Consider the following 22,607-nt stretch of genomic DNA (forward strand, 5'->3'; position numbering starts at 1 on the left):
GGGCTGCACAGTGAGGGGTTCCATTCCCCATGTCTTCTCCCACCTGCCTGACATCTTCAGGCAGGAGCCATGGCTTGGAGCCACATGACAGTCCTGTGCCAAGAACTGGGGGTGGGGGAATGAGGGCCTCCAACTTGCTGACTTGGGTATGGGCATGCCAGGCCAAGTCTGTATGGCAGGGGCTCTGCTCCTACCCTGCCACTGCTAGTTCCTGGAGCAATGGACAGCTGTGTGGCTCTGAGCTGCAGCTCCTGGATGCAGCTCTCAGGTGGGTGAGCAGGGGGAGAGGAGTTGGGGAATGGAGTACCCCACCACATGAGCCCCAGCCTACTGGCTCAGGTCTGGGGGGCCCAGGCAGGGTCTCCAAAGTGTGGGGGCTCTGTTCCCCTGCCTCACCCCCTGCATCCACTCAACCACCTGACAGCAGCAGGCAGGAGCCATGGATCAAAGCTGCATGGCTGTCTGCTGCACTGGAAACTGGGGGTGGGATGGGGGAACAGAGAACCTGCCACATGGGCTCTCCCACCTTGCTCACTCAAGTCTGGAGTGGGGTGTGGGGAGATCCATTCCCTCCCTCCCTCTGACCCCTAGTTCCTGGCCTGACAGGAGCCATGCAGCTTTCTGCTGCACTGGGAACGAGGGGTGAGAAGGGAGTGGACCCCCTGCTGTGTGGACTTGGCCTGACCCTCTCCAGACCTGAGCCAGGAAGCTGGAGGGGTTCACATGGTGGGGGACTCCATTCCCCCCATCCCCGGTTCCTGGTGCAGCAGACAGCTGTGCAGCTTTGAGTCATCCCCCTGGTGACAGCTGGCAGCGGGGCAGGGCTGTGGAGAGAAGCTGTGCTGGTCAGGCAGCAGAGGAGGGAGGAAGCCCCTACCACATGCCCCCCCAGCTATACTGGCTGCTGGGGGGGCAAGGTTTGTGGGGCCCCCTGCCCCACCCAGCCCAGGTGACAGGTACAGGAAGGATGCAGCCTAGGGAGCAAAGGCTTTGCTACCCCAGCTTTGTGACAGTGTAGGGATGGGTCCAGTCCTGTGAGGGGAAGTTAGTGGGGAAACCAAAAGGGCTGCTGGGATGCTGGGGGACTGCAACCTAACTTGAGTCAGGAGGGGATCTGGGACAGAAGTTTGATAGACCAGTCTAATCTAAACCAGTTACATCTGATACTACTTCCATCCAGGTCATTTTTAAACTGGTCTGTGGGTGCTGAACTTGTGTTCTGTTACAGTTTTAGATCAGTTTCTGACCACCTAAACCAGACAAAGTGTAATGTCTGCATTTGGCCATAGTGACTGGATAATGTTAGTCACCTTTGGATATGCACCCTTTCAGTTACACAGGATGTCAAATACCACAATTTCTCCCTTAAGATGCAAGGCTTAATACTAATGGTCCAAGCCTATATACAATCATGTGGAAGTCACACACCAGACTTTAGCAAGAAGACTGAACAGGTACATAAGATAGATGCCATTTTAAAAAGAAGAAAAAGATATTTCTGGATTATAGTAGTTTTCCTTTTGGCTGAGTTTTGAAGTAATTTTGTTTCCTGCAGTATAGATTATTGAAGCATAAATAGGAACCACATCTGAGTAAATTTTTATCTTCTACCCAGGACTTCTTTTATTCACATCACAGTTTAAACTAACTTGGCACCCTTCAGTCACTTAGGGCACTTACACATGTACCTGATGCCTGGTTGGATGCATACTAATTAGCACACGTCGGAGCAGACTGGTGGCATGCTTCAGCAGTTTCAGCATCTTGTGTATTCAGTGTCCCTGTGCTTCAAAATGCTGGTGGGAGCATTTGAGAGCCTCCGCCTGTCCTCACCCCAGAGGTGTACAGACACCCTTAGTTACCTCATGCCTGACTGCCCAGAGCTAGTTGAACACACTTTTTCAAACTATGGTCAGTATGGAAGTCATCAGATTGAATCCTACCAGAAAGTGTGGAATATATTAATTTTCCCTCAAGTTACTTTATCATACTATTTTTGAGGTCCCAGAGCACCAAAAATATATTGCTGTTAGAACTGTAACATACAGAACAATAGTTGTATGTTGAATAGCTGAAAAACCTTCTCTCGAATGCAAATCCAGTAGCTGTTTCTACTTGCTTCCACCAAAGCAAGCCAGTAGGAACTCCACTGACATTAATGGACTTTGCACTGGGATAAAATTAAAAGAAAATCAAGCTCTCTGGTACAGTGCTTGTTTTTACCTATACAAAAAAAGTCTTTAATTTTGTCTTTTTCTTTCTTTCTTTCTTTCTTTCTTTCTTTTTTTTTTTAGAGATTTAGTACTCCCTGGAAAAAGTTTTTCACTTCAATGCCAGTTTATGCAATCATTGTGGCAAACTTTTGTAGAAGCTGGACTTTCTATTTGCTGCTTATAAGTCAGCCTGCTTACTTTGAAGAGGTCTTTGGATTTGCAATAAGTAAGGTAAATATGGGACTTGAACCTCTTGTGGTTTGGGATTGATCCCATTCGGTGCTGAGTCCCCAGCTCCTATTGAAACAAGGGTAGATGATACTTCACGTCAGTGGGCAGGATTGGGCTCTTCTAGTATTCTTGAATCTTAAATATAATTTCTGATAGCAAATGTGACTTGATTAACATAAAATTATAAACAGAAACAAAGAACTAAAAAAGACCAACTTATTTAAGAAAGAGCCTGTCAGTAAAAAAAAAAAAAGAAAAAAATAGAATCACCTTATTGAAAACACATACATAAAATGAACATCAGCACACATGTAATTATTAGTAGCAGCTTTGTTGTATACTCATAAAATAATTTTCATTCAAATTCTCCTTTTTCTAATTGCACAGCAGGTATTAGAAACCCCCAGATTAAATTCTAGGTTGATGGATGATTTATGCAAAAACTCATAGGACTGACTGCACAAGGTCAGAATTTGGAGGAGGACTGAAAAGTGACTGAAAAGTAACCGTTCCAGAAGAACTTTAATCCAACTAGTTTCTAAAGCCACAGTTTATATTAAAAAAAAATAAATTTTGAAAACAAGCATAATCCTGAAAAAGAATCAACTTATTTGAGGCCAAAATGAGCACTGCTTTCTTTACGATTGGTTCATTCCTGTTGCCAATTCAGCAATGGTAGCCACAACATTATGGGTATATGCTGGTGCCGTCCTTGGCACAGGAGCTGTAAAGAATAAGTCGCTTTGTTTATTCTAATTTTGCCTGTCATTCCAGACCAACAATGCACCCACCCAGGGGTAGATTTGGGGGAGGGAAGTGTAGTGGTGGTTTCACCAGCCCCCAGAATGGCAACTCCTAAAAGACAGATAGTTAAAAATCTCCCATCTTAATATTCATATTTCAAAAATACGTTCTACAAGGAGAATATATTGCTGAACAAACGATAAAGAAAATGAGGGAAGACATTAGCTTACACACAGCTGTTTGTCTAATTTCAGGTTGGCCTTTTGTCTGCAGTTCCTCATATGGTCATGACAATCATTGTACCCATTGGAGGGCAGCTAGCTGACTTGTTACGAAGTAGGAAGATTTTAACCACTACCACTGTAAGAAAAGTCATGAATTGTGGAGGTACTGTTGAATTCTGTAGATATGTCATATTAATACACTGAAATCTAGGTGAAGATCACATCTTCGTTCACATTTAACTGTAATAAGAGACAACTTAATTGTATTCCTTCCGAATCCAGTCTTTATAGAAGCAGTGCTGTTACATCTTCTTCTTCTGGAAGTCTTTAGTCATGTGGTCAGTCCTTACTGGAAACTTGCAGTTATGTAAGACTATCAACTATGGTCTCTAGAAAATCTTTTCCCCTTTAGATATAGTTTTTCATAAAGGTTCCTCTGGAGTGTCTACATTTTCAACGAAAGTATCTGGCACCTGAAAGCAATGCAGAATTTCTCAGTTGAATATTCACAGGAAAAAAAAAACCCAACAGAAAAGCTGCAGTATTTTATTCCAGCTTTTTCATAATTATTTTTAACTTGTAAAAATTATGCGTTGTTAGCTAATTTATTTCCAGTCAACTGAACACCTGAAGATAAGAACAATACACAAGAACAGTAAAATAAATATTTTTTCACTAAAAGTACATGTTTAGGGGTGTTTAGTTTTTCTAGTGAGAGCTGAAAAAAATTGATGTCATGGGCTTTGAAAGTGTTTTGGTCTGGGAGTTCTTCTGTTTCTATCCTAATATGCAAAGTACAATGTGGATGATGGAAATGAAGATTTGTTTGTCTCGGGGAGGTCTGAATTTGCCCTTACATCTTTAGGGAGCACTCTTAAAATAACTGATCATTGGAAGCTGCTTCTGTTCCACCAATACTTGAGGCAGATGAAGAATTGTTATGTCACAAGTTGAAAAACACTAATTCTTAACAAAGGTAGATGTTAGTTTCTGGAAGTTCCTTCAAGCAGGTTGGCACCGGGCCTTGTTGCACCTTATGCTATGAACCACACAAATGTCGTTTGGTGTAGCCTGGAGGTTGGAACAATCACACTCTTAGTCTAGAAACCTCATCAGACTGGCCCCCACCTGCACAGCTGTGACTGGCTACTAGAGGCCTGGTGAGCAGGGGCATGGCTAGGAGCTGGAGCTGTGAGTTGCCATTACAGGGCTGGTGAGCCAGCACAGACTTCTCTCCCTGCTCTATCGATGCAAGAGATCCTGGGATACTGGAGGACTTCAACTTGGGCAGCATCTCTGTGGGAAGTGACCAAACCTTAATGAAACTGGAGCTGGGTAGTGTGAATCGGGGAGAAACCTGCCCTGGCTTGGTGAAACTTTGAGCGACATAACGAGTGATTAAAACCACTTTAAGGTGTTAGTGTGTGGACCAGGGGTGGACAATTATTTCAGGCAGAGGGCCACTTACTGAGTTTTGGCAAGCCATTGAGGGCTGCATGACAGGCAACCAAGGGCATATAGATATTAATTTTCTAAATTTTTACGGGCCCTGCGGGCCAGGTAGAACAGCCTGGTGGACTACATTTGGCCTGCAGGCTGCATTTTGCCCACCCCAGTGTGGACAGTCCTGGGGTTAAGAGCTCCAGGAGCTGCCCCAAATTACTTTATAACAATTAGAAACTTGCGTCACTGAGAGATGTATAAGCCGTCAATGGATTTCAGAGAGATGGGGCACTAAATAGAAAAGAATAAAGTAATTTAAATACTATACTAAGGATAGGAAAGGGGAAGTTTCTTGTGATACTTGATGATTTATTAATATTAGTGTCACTCTTCTGTCTGAAAAATATTCATTTGCTGCTGTTATGAAGAACATTTTAGAACAGTATCACTGAGAGGCATTAGAGGAGTGAGGTTTTCTCCCCCCTTTTTTTTAATTTCACATTTGACAGCTCTTTGAACATAGTTACTTTTGCAGTTCCCTTTGTATAATCCAGGGGCTAGTTTCCCTTATTGGTTGTTTGTGTCTTTCATATGACAGTAGGGAAAACACGAGGAATTAAAAAAACCCACCTACAAAAACCCTGAATATTAAAATGTTATTGCAAACCCACAACAAATGGGAACTGGATTTAGTGGTAGCTATGCATGGAGGCAATTCACTCTTTTAGCTCATTAAGCTTTCTTGTCTCTTTAATCAATATATTTTATAGACGTAAATTTATTTCTGTGTTTCATTTGCAGGTTTTGGCATGGAAGCAACTTTGCTTTTGGTAGTTGGTTTCTCTCATACAAAAGGTGTGGCTATCACCTTTTTGGTGCTGGCAGTAGGATTTAGCGGCTTTGCTATTTCAGGTAATTTTTTCTCATTGGATTGGTTCCTAATGCGGCAGTTATGGCTGCTTGTGGGGAGTTCCTATTTCCTGCCACAACATACTGATAATTGTAGTTGCTGTATAATAAATTGTACAAGAGGCAGAGTTTGTGAGGATCTGAATCTTTCACCCTTAGTTTACAATATTGTCATACTCTTCATATTACAATGTGCATTTATCTAAGAATAATAATTTGCTATCATTTATTGTATTAACTCTAACAGAATACAGAGATAACTAATGGAATATTCAGATACAAAACTAGAAGTTTCAATGTGTGGTTAAGATGATTTGTATAATTCCCAGTTGATCTTCTTTGGTTCTGTTTCTACTTTTAACCCATCATTCAGAGCTTCCATAACTCTGATACTTGCAGAGAGTCGATGAATTCCTCTCAGCTGCCTGTTCCTAGCTGTCAGTTTTCTCCTTGCCCTAACTTCATGGGCACATCTAGTAACCAACTGAGCTCTGCAGCTGTTTGGACACCATTGCTATTAAAATGTTGACCTCTGGTAAGCAGAGATTCCTGTTAATCACCTTGGAGGGTTCCTATGAGAACCTAGGATTGGATTCCATTGGATCATTTTTCCAAAAAGATCCAAAGGACTGTGCACTCTGAAATTTCTCATGCACCAGAGTCACAAAGCACTCGAATAAAAAAAAAAAAATCCCTACAATATGACACAAGTAAAGAACAGGAGTCAAAGGCACTACCAATGCCCTGGCACTGCAGTAGCAGAATATTAGGATAAAATATGCTCAGATGATCCAAGAAGAGGATTGTGCCCTATAGACTACAATGAACTGGGGCGGGGGGAGGGGAATAAACAAAGCCCCAAAGCCAAACACAAACCAGTGGTTCTTGTCAGCATGACATGAGGGGAGAGGGGAGGGGAAATTCCTTCCCAAGCCTAAATCTGGTGATCAGTTTGACCCTAAATGTTTGAGCAAGCACCTCCAGACAGCCCCTGAAACATTTTAAGCACTAGCAGGAACACCACTGCACCCAAACTACACTCCCCCCGCTAGCTATTGCCTCTTCTAGTTCAATGCTTCAGAAGAAAGCAATTCCACCCCCACCCCGCAAATGGCCCCGGTTCTCATTCCTTCAGTACAGGAGCCAATAATGCATCCACAGGGAAAAAATGTCTTGGTACCACTAGCAGAAGGTCTGGAGCATAGGATTTCCAGATACTTCCCCAAAAGGCCCCTAGCAGATGTGCAGTTAAAGGTGCAATGGGATCTGATGCGTGATCCCCACAATTTCATTTCTTGCCATGCCACACATGCTTAGCAGGAGGCATGATTATGGGATTAAGAATGAGATCCCATCACACCATATTCCTGGTTTAGGAGGAGCCTGGTGTCCTGATCCTGGCCTCCCCCTACACCAGCAAGTAGCAAGCTCCTGTGGCTGGGAGCCCTGGTCAGCTGATGAGGCTACTAGCTTCAGGGGCACAGTGGAGCCTTTGACTCGAGCTGTGTCCCAGAGCCCTGATCTGCTGTTGCTTCCAGCTGAGGGGCATATTGGAGTTAAGGGCTCTGACAGGCCCCTGAAGCTGGGAGAGGCAGCTGATTGTGGCTCCCAGCCTCAGGGGCACATCAGAGCCTTTGACACCAACGGGCCCCAAGGCTGGGAGCAGCAATCAGCTGATTGGCACTCTCAGCCTTAGGAGTGAATGGTGTCAAGGGCTCCCATGCACTCTGAAGACTGATACGCTCTCAGCCTGGGCACACGTTCAAATAATGGCGTAGTAGGAGCCAGACGTAAAGTTATTAGACATATTCTGTGTAATAACTGTGTGGCTTATTCCTCCTTGTAAGACTGCATTCATTACATTAATAATGAATTGGTAACTGCTTAAACTGTGATTAAGTGGTTAATCATATCTTAGGTGTGACATGCTGGGGGCCACAATGAGTTTTCTTGAGATGAGGTTTTATTTTGGTTATTATTCAACCATTCAAGGTCACAATATCCTTAGATTGTGAGAAAAAATTGCTTGGAATTTACACAGCTTCTTGTAGTTTTCTGTAGCACATATGTATATTCTGCAGAGAAATGTGTAGCCCGTATGTATGGCCATTTTAATATGCGGTATTACTATAGTTGATAACCACTTTAATTACTGTTTTAATTTCTGCCACATTCTAATATATTTATCTGGTAGAAATCTACAGCAAGTATAATCAATCTTGCTACTTATTTATATTCTGGTGCCTGTTATTTTGGTAAATTGTCACTAGACCATGTGAGAGAGAGATTTCTGAAAAAATGGTCCCTACATTAAGGGATAGAAGAAAATCAAAATTATGCAGTATTAATTCGTTAAGTACAAAATCAGTTTAGAGTGCACATTTCCTAGGAGAGGAGACCAGAAGCACTGATGCTTGAATTGATCAAGTAGGCAAATTAAGCCATACTATGTTTCTTCTTTGGTATGATTCCCCAAAGGTATAGGTGCAAAGGTTTAAAGAAGAGGGAAATGGGATAAAGGAATGAAGCTCAGCTTACTTTGCTAATAACAGCAAAGGAACAGTTTTCCCTTTCCCCCATTCTTTCTCTAACCACTTCACACATGGAAAAAACACATTAGCTCCGTATTGTGAAATCAGGTTGTTCATTGTTGCTCTTGTTTGTACAGGATTTAATGTCAACCATTTAGATATTGCTCCCCGATATGCCAGCATTCTCATGGGGATCTCCAATGGAGTGGGGACACTGTCAGGAATGGTGTGTCCACTCATTGTTGGTGCGATGACTAAACACAAGGTAAAACATCCTTACACATTTCTAGAAAGGACTGAATGGCATATAAGAATACAACCATTTCAGAGATTTATGAAAATCTAATTCTTTCCCTGTCTTTTCTTGATCTTCAGGTAAAAGGTAGGGGGCAAATCCTTAATTGGTATCACTGTGTGAACATTTGTCACTAAAATTCCGTAAGAGCAGGGTTAGGGCTATATTATGCCCCTTGCTGAAAGCCTGGGAGCCATTTGGATAATATCCCATGTTAAAAGTGAGATCTATTTGGGAAATTCTCTGCAGCATAATGTAAAGTGTTTTCAAAGTCATTACTGGTCTAAGGTGGGTTTTGCCACCTCACAGGAATACCTAAGGTAGAGGCTGTAACCTTCTAACTCCAGGAGAGCTCTATATTCTGCAGAGAAATCCAACTGGGAGGAGAAAAATGCCATCTGATATTTTATTAGTCATAATGGAGGAAAAATAAATATCCTTTACAATTATTTTCTTAAAATATTTTGTCTACAAAATGAGAAATCAGACAGTAATCACAAATAGGTGTTTAACTCATATCCAGTCATGAATATATTTTTCACTGCAAACTTTATATAATTCTTTCAGACTCGTGAAGAATGGCAAAATGTCTTCATCATAGCGGCCCTTGTGCACTATAGTGGAGTGATTTTTTATGCTATTTTTGCTTCTGGAGAAAAGCAAGAATGGGCTGACCCTGAAAACCTCAGTGAAGATAAATGTGGCATCATCGATCAAGATGAATTGGCTGAAGAAACGGAATTGAACAGTGATACTTTTGTTAATCAGAAGAAAACATATGGTGCTACTAGTCAAAACAGTGAGATAGCAAGAAAGGAATGGGGAAAGCAGAAGCAGGTAACACAGGACATAGAAGAACAGACTTCCTATCATTATGAAAATGGAAATTTTCAAGATCTGTCATAATACCTGAAAATATATGGTTTGTGTGGCAAGTGCCCCACCCCCTCCTGTGCAACCACCCCCAAACCAGGCAGTATCCGTATTTATTTTCTTATTCATTCATGGAAAATCTTGCCAAATGGCTAGGTGTAATATGTAGTAATTTTCTCCTTGTTGTATAGTAAATGGCTAATAAAAGGGAGATCTGGCAAATGTTGTTCTGGCTCTTGCAACCAGACCTGTACTGGAGGAACCCCTGTTAATGCAGACCCTATTAGCTTCAGCTGTGTTCTACACTGGTGCAGGTGTCTTGTTGTGGAAGTAGGCAATTCAAATTCATATAATTTGAATATGAAAAAGGACAAAGCTACGGTAGATTTGGGGGTTCATGGTGACTGAATACAGTTCTTGCTGCTATCATGTGTGACCACAAGGAAACTCATTGACCTGAAGTCTGGCCATGGACATCCTTGAAGAACATTCTCATAAATGGATTCTGTACCATGACTCTTTAGGGATCTTGATGCTGTATTAAGCAGTGATGTGGCTGAATCAATTAATACATGGTCAAACTTTAGGTTCCTGCTGAGCAATCAAAGCTGAAGGAAAAGCAAACTGATGACATTTTTAAAATGTTGTTACATATAGTCATTCAACAGTGGAAAGAGGAATATGTAACCAAAGTCACTGAAGCTGTTATTTCAGCAGTGCTTTGTTCAAGGAGACTGACTGCCTTTTCTTTTATGTAGGAGGTACTCAGTTTGGATAAGGCAATACAATAGGTACTATTGAGATTTTTCCCTCCACAGATTTTGTGTTGACATGAAGAAAATACTTTTGAAACAAAAATCATCTTTGCATTCATCATTAGTGATGTAATATTATTTCCACTTATGAAAGGAAGTTGTAGTCCTGTCAGGATAAGCTTTTCACTCAGTACATTATTGTAAAGTGCTTTAAATATATTTTTCTAGGATTAAATTTGGATAGACTTACAGATCTCCCCCTAACTGCACTTTGTTACATGGATGAAATGACTTACATTAGTGAAGTCTGCAGTTCTGGGTCTAACCCTCTTCTATGTACTGCTGTTGTCTCTCCATTACTGTGCATGAGGTACAGTACATATTAGGTGTAAAGGGGTTTCTATTTAAAGAAATGCCCCATTATCAGATATTCTAACAATATCTTTCTGACATCAGTACGTTTGATATTATAAAATGGTTTTAGACGTTTTCTACCATTGTTGGACTCTACCAGGTTACAATGGAGCATGCTATATCATTTAAAATCATTAGCTGCACTCAAAGGCTCATTGTGGCAATAATATTGTTTCCTGAGAAAAGAATTTCAGTAAAATATGGTTTCATTTGTTTAGGATTAATGTCTTAGTAAAATCAAACAAAACTATCCCATCTAGTCTTGTGATGTTTTATGTGATGATTCAGCGTTGTTATGCAGTGTTCTGTTGTGTTTTGTAAAGCCAATGTAATGTATATGATTAGAGTAGAAATTTACAGTAATTCTGAACACTGACTTGTTATGTTGTTGTAGTGAAATTGTGTACTGTAGGTCCATTCATATGCAACCATATAATCCATGGATGACTTCTCCTCCTGCCATATATAACAGTAGAGGCATAGGGGGCCTCTAGGACATAAAGGTTCTATTTGATCTATTAGGAACAAATCCCTGAAAAAAACTTTATACAAAAGGCAACCGGGTCCTTCTTTTCCATGTTGTTTTTCTGTGACTCATTATTAAGGATAAGATGACAGTGCATTGTAAAAGTAGATGCATTAGTGGCTCATCAGGACTTCAACAGGATGGACTACAATCACATTTAAGTGTCTAAATCCACTTACATGACCAATAGGTGGAATAGAATCTGGATCAAAGAGGTCAGCCAAAGTCTTTTTCTGTAGTTTTCATAACCAGCAAAATCTAATCTAGGTCATGCATATCTAACCAAACAGATGAAGGCTGATGGGACAAATCCTCTGGTATTGTCAGTAATCTACCTCCATTTTCACTTCAATAGAGATTTATCTATTAATGCCAATACTTAAGCTGACTCTTCTCAAAGCTGCTATAATCTGCACTTGTAGAAAGCTACAAGTAATTTGTTCGAGTACAACAGAAAAACCCTCACACATTTTTATTCTTTTTCAAGTCCTTTCAGGTGAATTTTAAGATGTTAAGTTGTCTAATTCCTTGACTAAATTTAGAACTATAAAAAATACTCTTTTTTTCCCTCTGTGCATCGTCAACATTTCAGAATTTAGGGTCATGGTGTATTAAATTAAATATTGTGGTTGCATTATAGATTACAGTTAGACCAAGTATTTTCAAACTCTGTGCCCACCACATCTTATTGAATCAGGGGTTGGCAACTTATGGTTTATGGGCCATATCTGGCCTGCAAAGTGCTTGGAGATGGCCAGCAGTGATAGAGCACTAGTGACACACAGTTTGGCCAGATGTGTCCTCTCTCTCTACCCTATGCCAAGCTGCTGATGTCACCCTTCTGCTTGTATGGCACATGCTGCTCACTGCCACTGCCAAATTTACCCCCCTCACTGCTGTTGGGCATCGTAGTCAGAGGTGTGTGGCACACGGCACAAGTGAAGGCAGAAGCAGGTAGCCTGAGCATTGTGGAGGGGAGCTGCGGGCCACAGCAATGGCTTGGTTGCAAGCAGTAGCCTGCTGCTCTAAAAGGTTGTCAGCTTCTCTATTAGAGCATCACCTCTCTTTTTATTCCTCCCTACTTAGACAGCTTCCCTTCCCATGTCCAATCACATAATCTGTGGCAACTGCAACTATTTTTTATATGGAACAGTAATATTCCAAAACTGTTTAATATATGTGTCTATCTTAATGTAATTTGGCTGAGAAATAACAGATTTGAACTTCTCAGCAGTCCAACTATGATTCATAATTATTATTTGATTTTATAGATTGAACATAATTGAGTTCATGAGCAACTTTGACTTGTCTTACAGTATAACTTATTTGGCTAGGAGCTCTGCAATGTAATTTTGTTAATCCAGCCAGATTGCACTGATTCAGTTGAGGATTCTTTGAGAGTGACTTCAGTGGGACTTGAGACCCTATTTTGTCACTTTAAACAAGTGAATACGAGAAGTAATAGGTTGGCCACTATATGCAATTGAGACTTTTTATGGCTGAAAATTTTAACCAGTTTCCAAAGCAGAATATTGGACTTCATAGACAGAAGTCATGTGTCCATGTTCTCAAGGCCAGCAGTCAGGATAGGACCTTTCCATGTGATGATTTGGGATGGTTTAGTATAGCCCAATACAGAAACATCCACAGATGCTGAAAGCTGTTTTCTTCTTTGGAAGTTTTTTCCATTTATATACCATAGTAATCAACATAAACATTGCAGTTTTTATTGTATGCATACTACTGCACACCCAAATCTAACATAGAAGTTACTGGGATCAGTCAGCTGTGAGGACTCCAGTTGGTGTAGGAGTTGTTATGGCACAACCTTTTTCATTAGTCATGCCACAAAATTCAAGACAAGGCAATAATTAAAAGAAAGCCAATTTCAAGAGTGATTCTGCTAATAGTTTCTAAAGCCAGAATTTGGGGCATTAACATGGTTTTGGGGAGTAATTCTCCACTTGACTTCCGTAGTTGAGAAGCATGGATCTGACTTGCCCGTCATCCCATTGTTCTCCCAGCACCGTCTGGAATCTTACCCAGGAAACTGTCATTTCTCCCTATCCAGCCTGATGCTGTCACTTTGGCTGTAGATATTTGGATTGGAACAAAATTACTCTTAAGAAAAAAAATTCTCAGCCACTTCCTGTGAATAACCCAAATTAACTAGGTTGTTTATGACCTAGAAATGCCATTGTTAAATCAGATTTGGGAAAACAATGAGTCTATACAGCCATTTTTATAACATCCAGCCCTGACACTGAATGGCACCTGAACACAAATTTTACTGTAACTTTGATGCAGTGTTAACATGATTTGTTCTTTATTTACTATGTTGTAAAATTCATTTACTCGTAAATTATTGACTGGCTTTTGTTTTCTTCAGTACAGCAAGCATTTAATAACAGCCATCTGAGACAAAATATAAAAATGAAGCTTTATTGCCTAGTCTGGTAAACTTTGCATTTATAATTATCATATGCAATTTGTCCTGGAAGTAATGTATTTACTCTCATATTTTTGACACTAAGATCATTGTTTTGGGTGAACTTTGTAATGCAGTTATCAATAGGAGAAGGTGGGCCATCTTTAGTCTTTGTCACTGCATTCTAATAACTAAGTTCATAACTAGTTACTAGTATGTTTGGATTTCAGTACCAAGCACGTCCCATGTTTAAAATAATTTAATAACAGTGCCAAATAATGGCACTTTCAGGTGCTGAGGCCGGCACATGATTTCTGTAATTAGATTAGCACCTGGGTAGAACTAAGCAAAGACAAGAAAACTTCTAAAGTGGGGTAGATATTTATTTCCAGAACCTCATTTTCTTTTTAATACCAAGAAATGCCTACAGGGGATTCTCCTATACTGCATCTGGAGATCTCATTTCCCTGGAGAGAAAGTACTTTCTCTCAGGTGTTCACAGGAAGAAACTGACCATTTCTCTTTATAATACTACTGGTAGTACCACGTAAATTATCTGAAGCTAAATCATATGTAGGTAGGGAATGAGGGTTTTTCTGGTGTTTGTTCTATTTGTTGCACTGTGACTTTTCCACCAAGGTTTAAAAAAGAAGTCTGTTTTATAGACCTGCTTTTTAAGTGTTTTGTATGTTGAAACTGGTTGGCATTTCCTGTATCAGATAGGACAAGAGAAATATTTTTAAAATTTCAAGTTTAGGTCTCCAACAGTCACTTGGCAGAGAAGGAGCCAGATGACCTGCTCCGGGTTCCTGGGACATCTTCTCAAATTTCTTTCCACCTGTCAGAACTTGTCCCATGCATGAGGCCTCTCTGTGTGGGGGGAGGGGGAGCGTCTCGTAAAACCTTGAACTAAAAAATTCTTAAACTAAAAAAATTCTTAAAGAATAACATGAAAATATTCATTTAATCTTAAAATGACCTGCCACATGCAGAATTTGAACCTGAAATAATTTATAGTATCTAACAAAGTAGTTTGTAGCCTGTGAAAGCTCAGATCTCTCTGAATAGGTTGTCTATAATGTCCTGTCATCTGCTTGATTTTATTTATTTATTTATTTTTGGTTACTGAAGATTTTTTAGAGGAGGAAATGGGAACTAAACTTCAGCTAATAATGGAAAGCAAGCCTTAAATTTAACTATACCATTTCACTATAATGAAAACCTGATGACCTGTAAGGTCCCTTCCAGCCCTTTAAAACGATGAAGCTATGAGGAGTGGTAGGATGGATAATTATGCCTACTTTCTTATGCACAAGTTAAAGATTTAGGAAGGTGGTTGGGAAAAGGGGAGAGTGTTAGATGGTCCTACCTGTACCTTTTTAACATTCCTTTATCATTCTTTTGCTAAGTTGCAGCTGTTATTTTTCCTGTGCACCCAGTCTTTCCTAGATATTATTTGGCAGAAGTGTAATGCATTGAAATATCTCTTCTCTGTATGATTAAAAACATAATGAGGTAGGGAATTAAATAATTTGTCATTCACACAAGTAGGAACACCACAGATTGGGAACAGTGAAAACCTTGTGGTATTAGGAACATTACCCACAGAAGAAACTGCCTTTTGTAACAGGATATATAGAATATTGGTCAAAAAATAACAAGAGCAGCCAGCTGTTAAATGCGTAGCCCAGAGTAATATCATATGGTTTCATTAAGGTAGTGTAATTAAATTGAAATTAGCAAGGTAAAATTAATTTAGGGGTGTGCACAGTGTATCGCTAAACATACACTGTGTTCTACATCTGTGTGTTCATTTTACCCTAATTGTATTGTCAGATGGTTACAGAGATTCTGTAAAGTTATTTACCATTTTAAAGAAAAATTGTCACAAAAACATTGGCAAATAAATCCTTTATTTGGTATTTTTCCAGCTTTCTTTAAAACTATAACTTTGAGCGTATAATTTTTTTCCCTTTAAGAAGCAGGGTATTTTTATGGTGGAAAAGAGAGGACAGAATTGGTCCATGCATTCCAGCTTCCACACCTCAGAGGCAGAAATTATCTGTTCCTAGATCTCGGATCTAAAACACCTAAGTGACTTTGAAGCAGATATTTTGTCAACTCCCAAAGTTCTGGGGAACTTGAATCTGGTGTCCCATTCTGGTTACATTTCTAAACATGCCACATTTGGTTCCATTTGGTAATATGAAACACTGGGATGGAAAAAAATAATGGAGAGGTTTAAACCTCTCCCAGGGAGAGGAGTGTTGCCACCCAAAGGTTCCTCTGGATGCAAAGAAATATGTTGTAGCTGTAAAAGTAGTAGAAATTCCAGATAAATTTTCCTTTTAAGTAGGGCTCAAAATGGCCTCTTTGGAGAATGGAGTTCTTGATAGTGTAGGGAGAGAATAATAATCTTGGTTTTCATCTCCAAATATTGACAGTTTTCTTGCTTGTTGGTTACAATAAATGTAAATGCACGAGAGAGTTAATGTGTCATTCTCCTTTGCTATCTTACTTCTCCACCATGCTCTATAATATACAGCCCCCAACTCCAGCTAATACACTCCCTGGAACCAGTCAACCCTCTATTAATGTTATGCCTTTGGCTCACCCAGCTATTCCTCTCCTTTTCCAGACCCCAACATGCATGAGGGTGAGGTATATACCTTAACTATGTATTCCTGGTTCCAGGGGTTTACAATTGTTTTGCATTTTTTTTAAATGGCACCAAATGTAGGTGTCCACACCCTTTTTCCCCAGGGGAATAGGATGCCACTTGAATGCAGCTGCCATGTTGTGGGACAGGGAAAGGGCTTCAAGTTAACAACGCATCCAGTACTTATCCTTGGATATCTGCATACAGCAGGCTTAATCAATCATCTTTCAGAGCATAGTTAGAGCTACTTTAAAAACATCATTACAGATCAGTAGGATAGATTTTCCAAGAACAAAAAGCAGGCAAGTGATCAAACAAACAACATATTGTAAAACTACCAATAAGTCTACAGATTTCTTTCAAGGGTAGGACTGAATTTATAGGGCATGGGTGCAGCTCAGGTCCAATGATCAAAGCATGTCTTCTTGAATCATCAAATTATTATGACAGCAAGTAGTCAATAAGCCCTTTTACCTAGTACTGCTACATAGGTATATTTCAAACACCTTGGCACATGAGTGTATGGTAAACGCCTACTCATCATCAAATAACATTTCAATACTGTTTCTCCAAGGGAGCAAGAGGCTCAAGATAAACTTCGAGACTATCTGTTGGGGGATGAGCAGATCCAAAGTTGTACAAAAAATAGTTGATTGATTAGATTATTTGTGCCACTCTGTTTTTCAGGAGGCTGTAGTTCTGGAACTTCTTGCTCAAAGAATCCCAAATTAAATCACTAACTTGTCTCCACAGTTCTGTGAAGCACAGCACATATCAAGACATTTCAATCTAAGTAAGGATGCAGGCTTCAGAGCACTTAGAAGAACTGTCCCTGAAGCACAGACGGCTTCTCTAACTATAGCAGAGTTGATGCTCCACTATAATTATATACCAGTTATTAATAATGCTCATCATATTTTCCCCTGAGCTGTTTGTAGGGATGGGATTATAGAGTGTTTTGAAGACCCAGTAAATATTTCTTGGTTTATATAAAGTTTTGCCTAGCAGTTAAACTTTTACAAAAATTCTTGTATGCCTGCAATTCAATACACAGGGATGAGAATTGGGGTTTGAAATTTTATATAGAATGTAGCTCCAATTTGATGAATAATAACATGAAGAAAAGGACAATGAATGAACTGTTTTGAGTTTAGAATGCCAAACAGCTTCATTGTAGCTAAAGGACCCAGTTGATCAGTATTGTCATATAACCAGTGATACTTCTGTCAGGAGCCATCCCCAGGGGTGTGCAGGACCTGGGGCATATCAGCCTGTGTGGGGCCCAGCGGGGAGGGGGTGGCAAGTGGCTGGAGCCAGTGGAGCAGGCTGAGGGGGTGGGGAATGGTGGACTGCTGGAGCTGGCAGCGCTTGGCAGTGGCGGCAGAGCTGGTGGCACTCAGCAGCAGTGGCATGTGGCGGACATGGTGGGGCCTATGCGGCACTGACCACAAGGCCCCCCAAAATGTGGGGACAGGCCAGTTGCCCCGATTCACGCCCCCCCCCAGGATGGCTCTGCTTCTGTCAACAAAATTGCTTTCTTTTTATACACATTTTTAATAAAACGACATTGTGTCATAATTGGTAATTTTCAGGGCTCATGATGAGCCATTAAACACCCAACATATTTTATTTTGTAAGGCACCTGAATCATCACTGATGAAGAGGTGCCTAAATTGTGTATACTTGAAGGTCAAAATTTAAAAAAAAAAAAGATTTTTGGTTCCCTAGGTCAAGGCAACTAAGAGGAACCTGATATTCACTCCACCCTCCAACCTCTGAATATGAAAGCCCTTTAAGCTGTTTCAAGAATGGCATCCTAATGCCAAGAAATCAAAAATCTTTAGTCACTTTCTAAAATCTGGGTCAGGATGAATCTTGCCAAATGTAGTTATTCTGCAACTTTAATAAGAAATAGAAATGTGGGTAGATGAGTCAGAAGAGAGGTAAAGGGGTGTAAGTTCTTTACAAATCAGTTGTGCATTTGAAATTACCTAAGATCAGCAATGACCTAAACTAGACAGTTGTTTGGAAGTGTTGCAGGGGAGGAGGGAGGTCTTTCTTCATTTCAGCACCTATTGGACACAGGCGTTTTTTTGGTATGTGTTCTTACTGGTAACCTCAGCTATGGAAACATGCACCTTCCATCTTTCACAGTGAAAAGTAGAAACAGTTCTGTGTCACTACACCAACAGGATTTGGCAATTGAAAAACGTTATTATTTACAGCATAAACACATATTACATCCAAGAGGCTTAAAGTATCTGGTTAATTATGGTTATATTTCTGGAATAATTTGACAGCATTCCAAACAAGATGTTATCAGCTTCTTTGCAATACAGCACATTTTACTGGCATGCTGGTCAAAGGTTTCTGTCACAACTCCTATTTAGGGGAATTACGTAAAACTTTATGTAGCAGTGAGTGACAAAGGTTTTATTTATTTCCCATTATTATCTGTTGACTTTTAAAGGCCTAAGTTCTGGATACTGTTAAGCAACCATCAGTCAATAATTAAGCTGATCAAATAAGTATAAACAGTCCTGATACTTATGTCCATTTTTAAAGCAGTTTAATGACACACTTCTAAAAAGATATATAAATCTTGCAGCTTTAAGGAAGCTGAGCAACTAAGGTTTGGTTTTGCAATAATATTTTTCATTTCCTAGTGCTGATTTGCAAATTTCAGGGTTTATGAAACCACTTTCTTTTCAGACCACATTTTTGTATGTAGAAGCCAGTTCTGGGGTTTTATGAAGTAGTTAATGAGACTTGTAAATTTTATTTCTAGATCATCTTTATAGGAAAGCTGATTAGATGCATTTTCCACAAGTGAGTAAGGACTGCCATCTTTTCAAACAACATAGTTTTGGATACAGAATAGATAGTACAGAGTATTAGTAATAATAAGTTCCAGCATAGTTCATACTTAATTTAATACTTACGCATCTATACTCTAGTCAGACTATTCTGTATTTTGAGTTATCTTCCTTTCTGATTAAAATGAAAGTGCTAAATATTATTCAAACTATAGCGTTCTGTCTAATGAGTCTGGCATGTAGAAAATAGTACACAATACTGTGGTTTACGTTTTCAAATTAGTATTCTTGATTTAACACAGAATACCTTCCACTTTCATATAATTAACATTTCTGCATGCATTCTTCTTTGCTTCCATCACTCTTCTCTTTGGCAGGATGTGTTTATTGGCTGCACATCATTCATGAGATACACTTTCAGAAAGACAAAGCCACGTGTTGGTTAGTGTCTCTGTGGGGTTATTTCAATGCAGACATTGGGGGATCCCCTTTCTCATGTTTATGAGACACGAATTCCTCCTGCAGCATGGAATATACACAAGAGTTGCTTAATTTAATAATAGAGCAGTTTCAAATGAGTAGAATATTTTTTGTTTACATACCACACTCACCTTTTCCCAAACACTAGTGTTGAAAATTGGAGTATGCATCTTAGATGAGGAGACTGAGTCTGATCAGTTTGGTTAAAAGAACTTTTTTTCCTCAGCCTGACTAAGGGTATTTACACTGCAAGCTTGCAAAGAAGAATTTTTCCAACTATTTGAGTTGGTTTAATAAAAGATATCAGATTTACCCAAAGAACCTTGTCTGCCTATGTCCTTAAACCAACGTGGTTACAACCTGAATAGAAATGACAAATACACATACCATTAAGCCACACAAAGGCATTTCACTTACACACTTGCAGGAGCCTTAGCTAAGGTATCACTGTGGTTAGCACAGTAGCTACAAACAAAACAAAACAAAACCAAACCCCATCCTTCCTCCTATCTGATAAAGTCACTTAACATTTATCAGTCTCACCACTGATACTGGGTGCCCCTTTTTCAGTAGTTTTATAAAATAAAGTAACTTCCACCACTTTAATTACATGTATACAGGTATACAGAGATCAGGAAAACAGACCTTACGATGACAGGCTGAGCGCTATGGGGCTTTTCAGTCTGGAAAAGTGCAGGCTCAGGGGTGATCTGATGGCCACCTACAAGTTTATCAGGGTGACCACCAGGATCTGGGGGAACGTTTGTTCACCAGAGCGCCCCAAGGGGGATGACAAGGTCAAAAGGTCAGAAACTCCTGCAAGATCGTTTCAGGCTGTACATAAGGAAGAATTTCTTTACTGTCCAAGCTCCTGAGGTCTGGAACAGCCTGGCATCGGAGGTGGTTCAAGCACCTGCATTGAACACCTTCAAAAGCAAATTGGATGCTTATCTCGCTGGGATCCTATGACCCCAGCTGACTTCCTGCCCTTTGGGTGGGGGGCTGGACTCGATGATCTTCCAAGGTCCCTTCCAGCCCTAATGTCTATGAAATCTATGAATACAGTGTCTGTTGGAGCCACTTGTCTGCTAATCTGTGCCCAGATTAAGGAGTGATTGCTGTAAACTAGCTGTTGTAGGTCCTTTGGGTAGGGGTCCTTTATATCTTGATGTTTTTATGCATAATTTTATAATGAATTGCTTTACATTAGCAAATCATAGCATGCTTCCATTGGCCTCCTTTGCCATTACAGAACCAATTTTTGTGCCCTGGAGATGGATTGGAAATGCAGAATTTCTGTCAACATGGCCAAGGAGCTGTTGGGCCCCAGAGTTTGCAAGGAGTTCCACAGTCGCAGGCCAGATTAAGAAAATTCTTTCCCTTGTACAAACAAGGCTCACTTTGAAAGTTGACAATTTCTTTGTTCTAGTATGTGGTTGCTAGGCTGAATTTCTTGGATTTGAAGAGGGGATTGGCACCATAAACTTGACTATTCAGTGGGTAGCCACTAGTCTAGTGCATAGATAGGATGGAGCATATGGTTTCTGCTGCTGAACTGTTGAACTGATACATCTTTATCTAAGTGGAGCTTTTTTACATGGTAACTCCTTCACACATAAATATTGCAACATTCAAACCCTGGAAGTCATGAATCCTCCAGTTTGGTGGCATGGATCAGTCTCCTGGCCATATGAAAGCATGCAAGTATGGTTTGTTTATTTTTTCTCTCTATTTGTATAGTGTCATGGAGATTTGAGAAGTTTAGAAGGTTACCCAGCCAATTAACTGTCTTCCTGATTTGGGAACAGATAGCCTTCATGGTGGGTGCTGTTTTCATAATGTAATTTCTGAAAAGCATTCATGCGCTCCTCAGTTTAATTTCTGACTTGTTGGGGCTTAGCTTCAACCACACATGCTGATGTTATCTAGGATTTAAGTCAGTGGGGAGATTTATCTTGAGATGAATCTGGTATTGGATAGGCAGCCATTGTGGGGTGCGGATTAAGGTGTTCAGGTTGACCTGCCCTACCTAGGAAGCAGGTAGCTGTATGTAGAGCCAAGCATAGCTTTTGTGCAGCTGTTAGGTCAAGGCTGAGTACATTGCAATAGTCCAGATCAAGGGTGATGTAAGCATGGATCACTGTCAGTCTGCATATTGACGTTGTGTTTGGTTCTATTCTCTCTATCTCAAAAGGATAGAAAAGAAATAGATGTCACAAGATAAACAACGAGAATGGTTAGTAGCATGGAAAGCCTGCCTTGTGATGACAAATTGAAAAGAATGGGACCTGCAGTCCTGGAGAGGAAATGTGGGGGTCACAATGAGAATATACAAAAAATGCAAAAGGGAAGAAGGGAGATGAGGTGATTCTGTTCATCCTTTCCCATAATTGAAGAGCTAAATGGAGACTTTCACTGAAACAGAAAGGCAGCAAATTAAAAAAAAATACTAAAAAAAAAAAGAAAAAAAGAAAAATTTTTCAAACAGTGTATCATTAGTCTGTGAAACTAGCTGCCACAAGATAGCTCTGTGGCCAAAACTTGTTAGGATTGAAACAGCAGTGACCTTTCTTTTTTAATGACCAGCATGAATCCTTTATTCCTGTGGATTTATTATTTGCTTGTTTGCCTCTCCAAGCATTGTCCCTCTCCTCCATTCTCCATCTCCCCTCCTTCCCTCTCTTCCTCTTCCCTTCTACCTTTTGTAATCAAATTTCTTGCTCCTTCTTATACACTGCTTTATGCACGTCCTTTTACAACATCTGATGAAGTGAGATTCAGCCCATGAAATCTTGTGCTACACACACACATGTACACACATGTGCGCACACACACGCTTTTGATTATTCTATACAGTGGTGCTCTGGTGTGGTGCCAGAGGACTGGAAAAGGGCCCATGTGGTTCCCATTTTCAAAAAAGGGAGAAAAGAAGACCCAAGAAACTATAGGCCAGTTAGTCTTACCTCAATCCTGGGTAAGCTTTTTGAGAGAATTATCCTGGCACATGTCCGTGAGGGGCCAGCAGGGGAGATTATGCTTAGGGGCAACCAACACAGGTTCATTAGA

General features: G+C 40.2%; 1 protein-coding gene across 2 annotated transcripts in view; it reads left to right on the forward strand.

The window, feature by feature from the left end:
• Positions 1 to 10,100, forward strand: part of SLC17A8 (solute carrier family 17 member 8) — a 39,561-nt gene extending 29,461 nt beyond the window's left edge. Inside the window, exons 8-12 of one of the 2 annotated variants that reach the window (XM_019545131.1) lie at positions 2,295 to 2,444; positions 3,443 to 3,575; positions 5,657 to 5,767; positions 8,433 to 8,560; positions 9,158 to 10,100. In XM_019545131.1, coding sequence (XP_019400676.1) covers positions 2,295 to 2,444; positions 3,443 to 3,575; positions 5,657 to 5,767; positions 8,433 to 8,560; positions 9,158 to 9,496 — 861 coding nt within the window. In that variant the 3' untranslated portion in view covers positions 9,497 to 10,100. The remainder of the gene's footprint in view (positions 1 to 2,294; positions 2,445 to 3,442; positions 3,576 to 5,656; positions 5,768 to 8,432; positions 8,561 to 9,157) is intronic. The other variant, XM_019545132.1, reaches the window with a different exon arrangement.
• The last annotated feature ends 12,507 nt before the right edge of the window (positions 10,101 to 22,607 follow it).

This window comes from Crocodylus porosus, unplaced genomic scaffold (assembly GCF_001723895.1).
Source record: "Crocodylus porosus isolate Cpor-Errol unplaced genomic scaffold, CroPor_comp1, whole genome shotgun sequence".
NCBI lineage: Eukaryota > Metazoa > Chordata > Crocodylia > Crocodylidae > Crocodylus > Crocodylus porosus.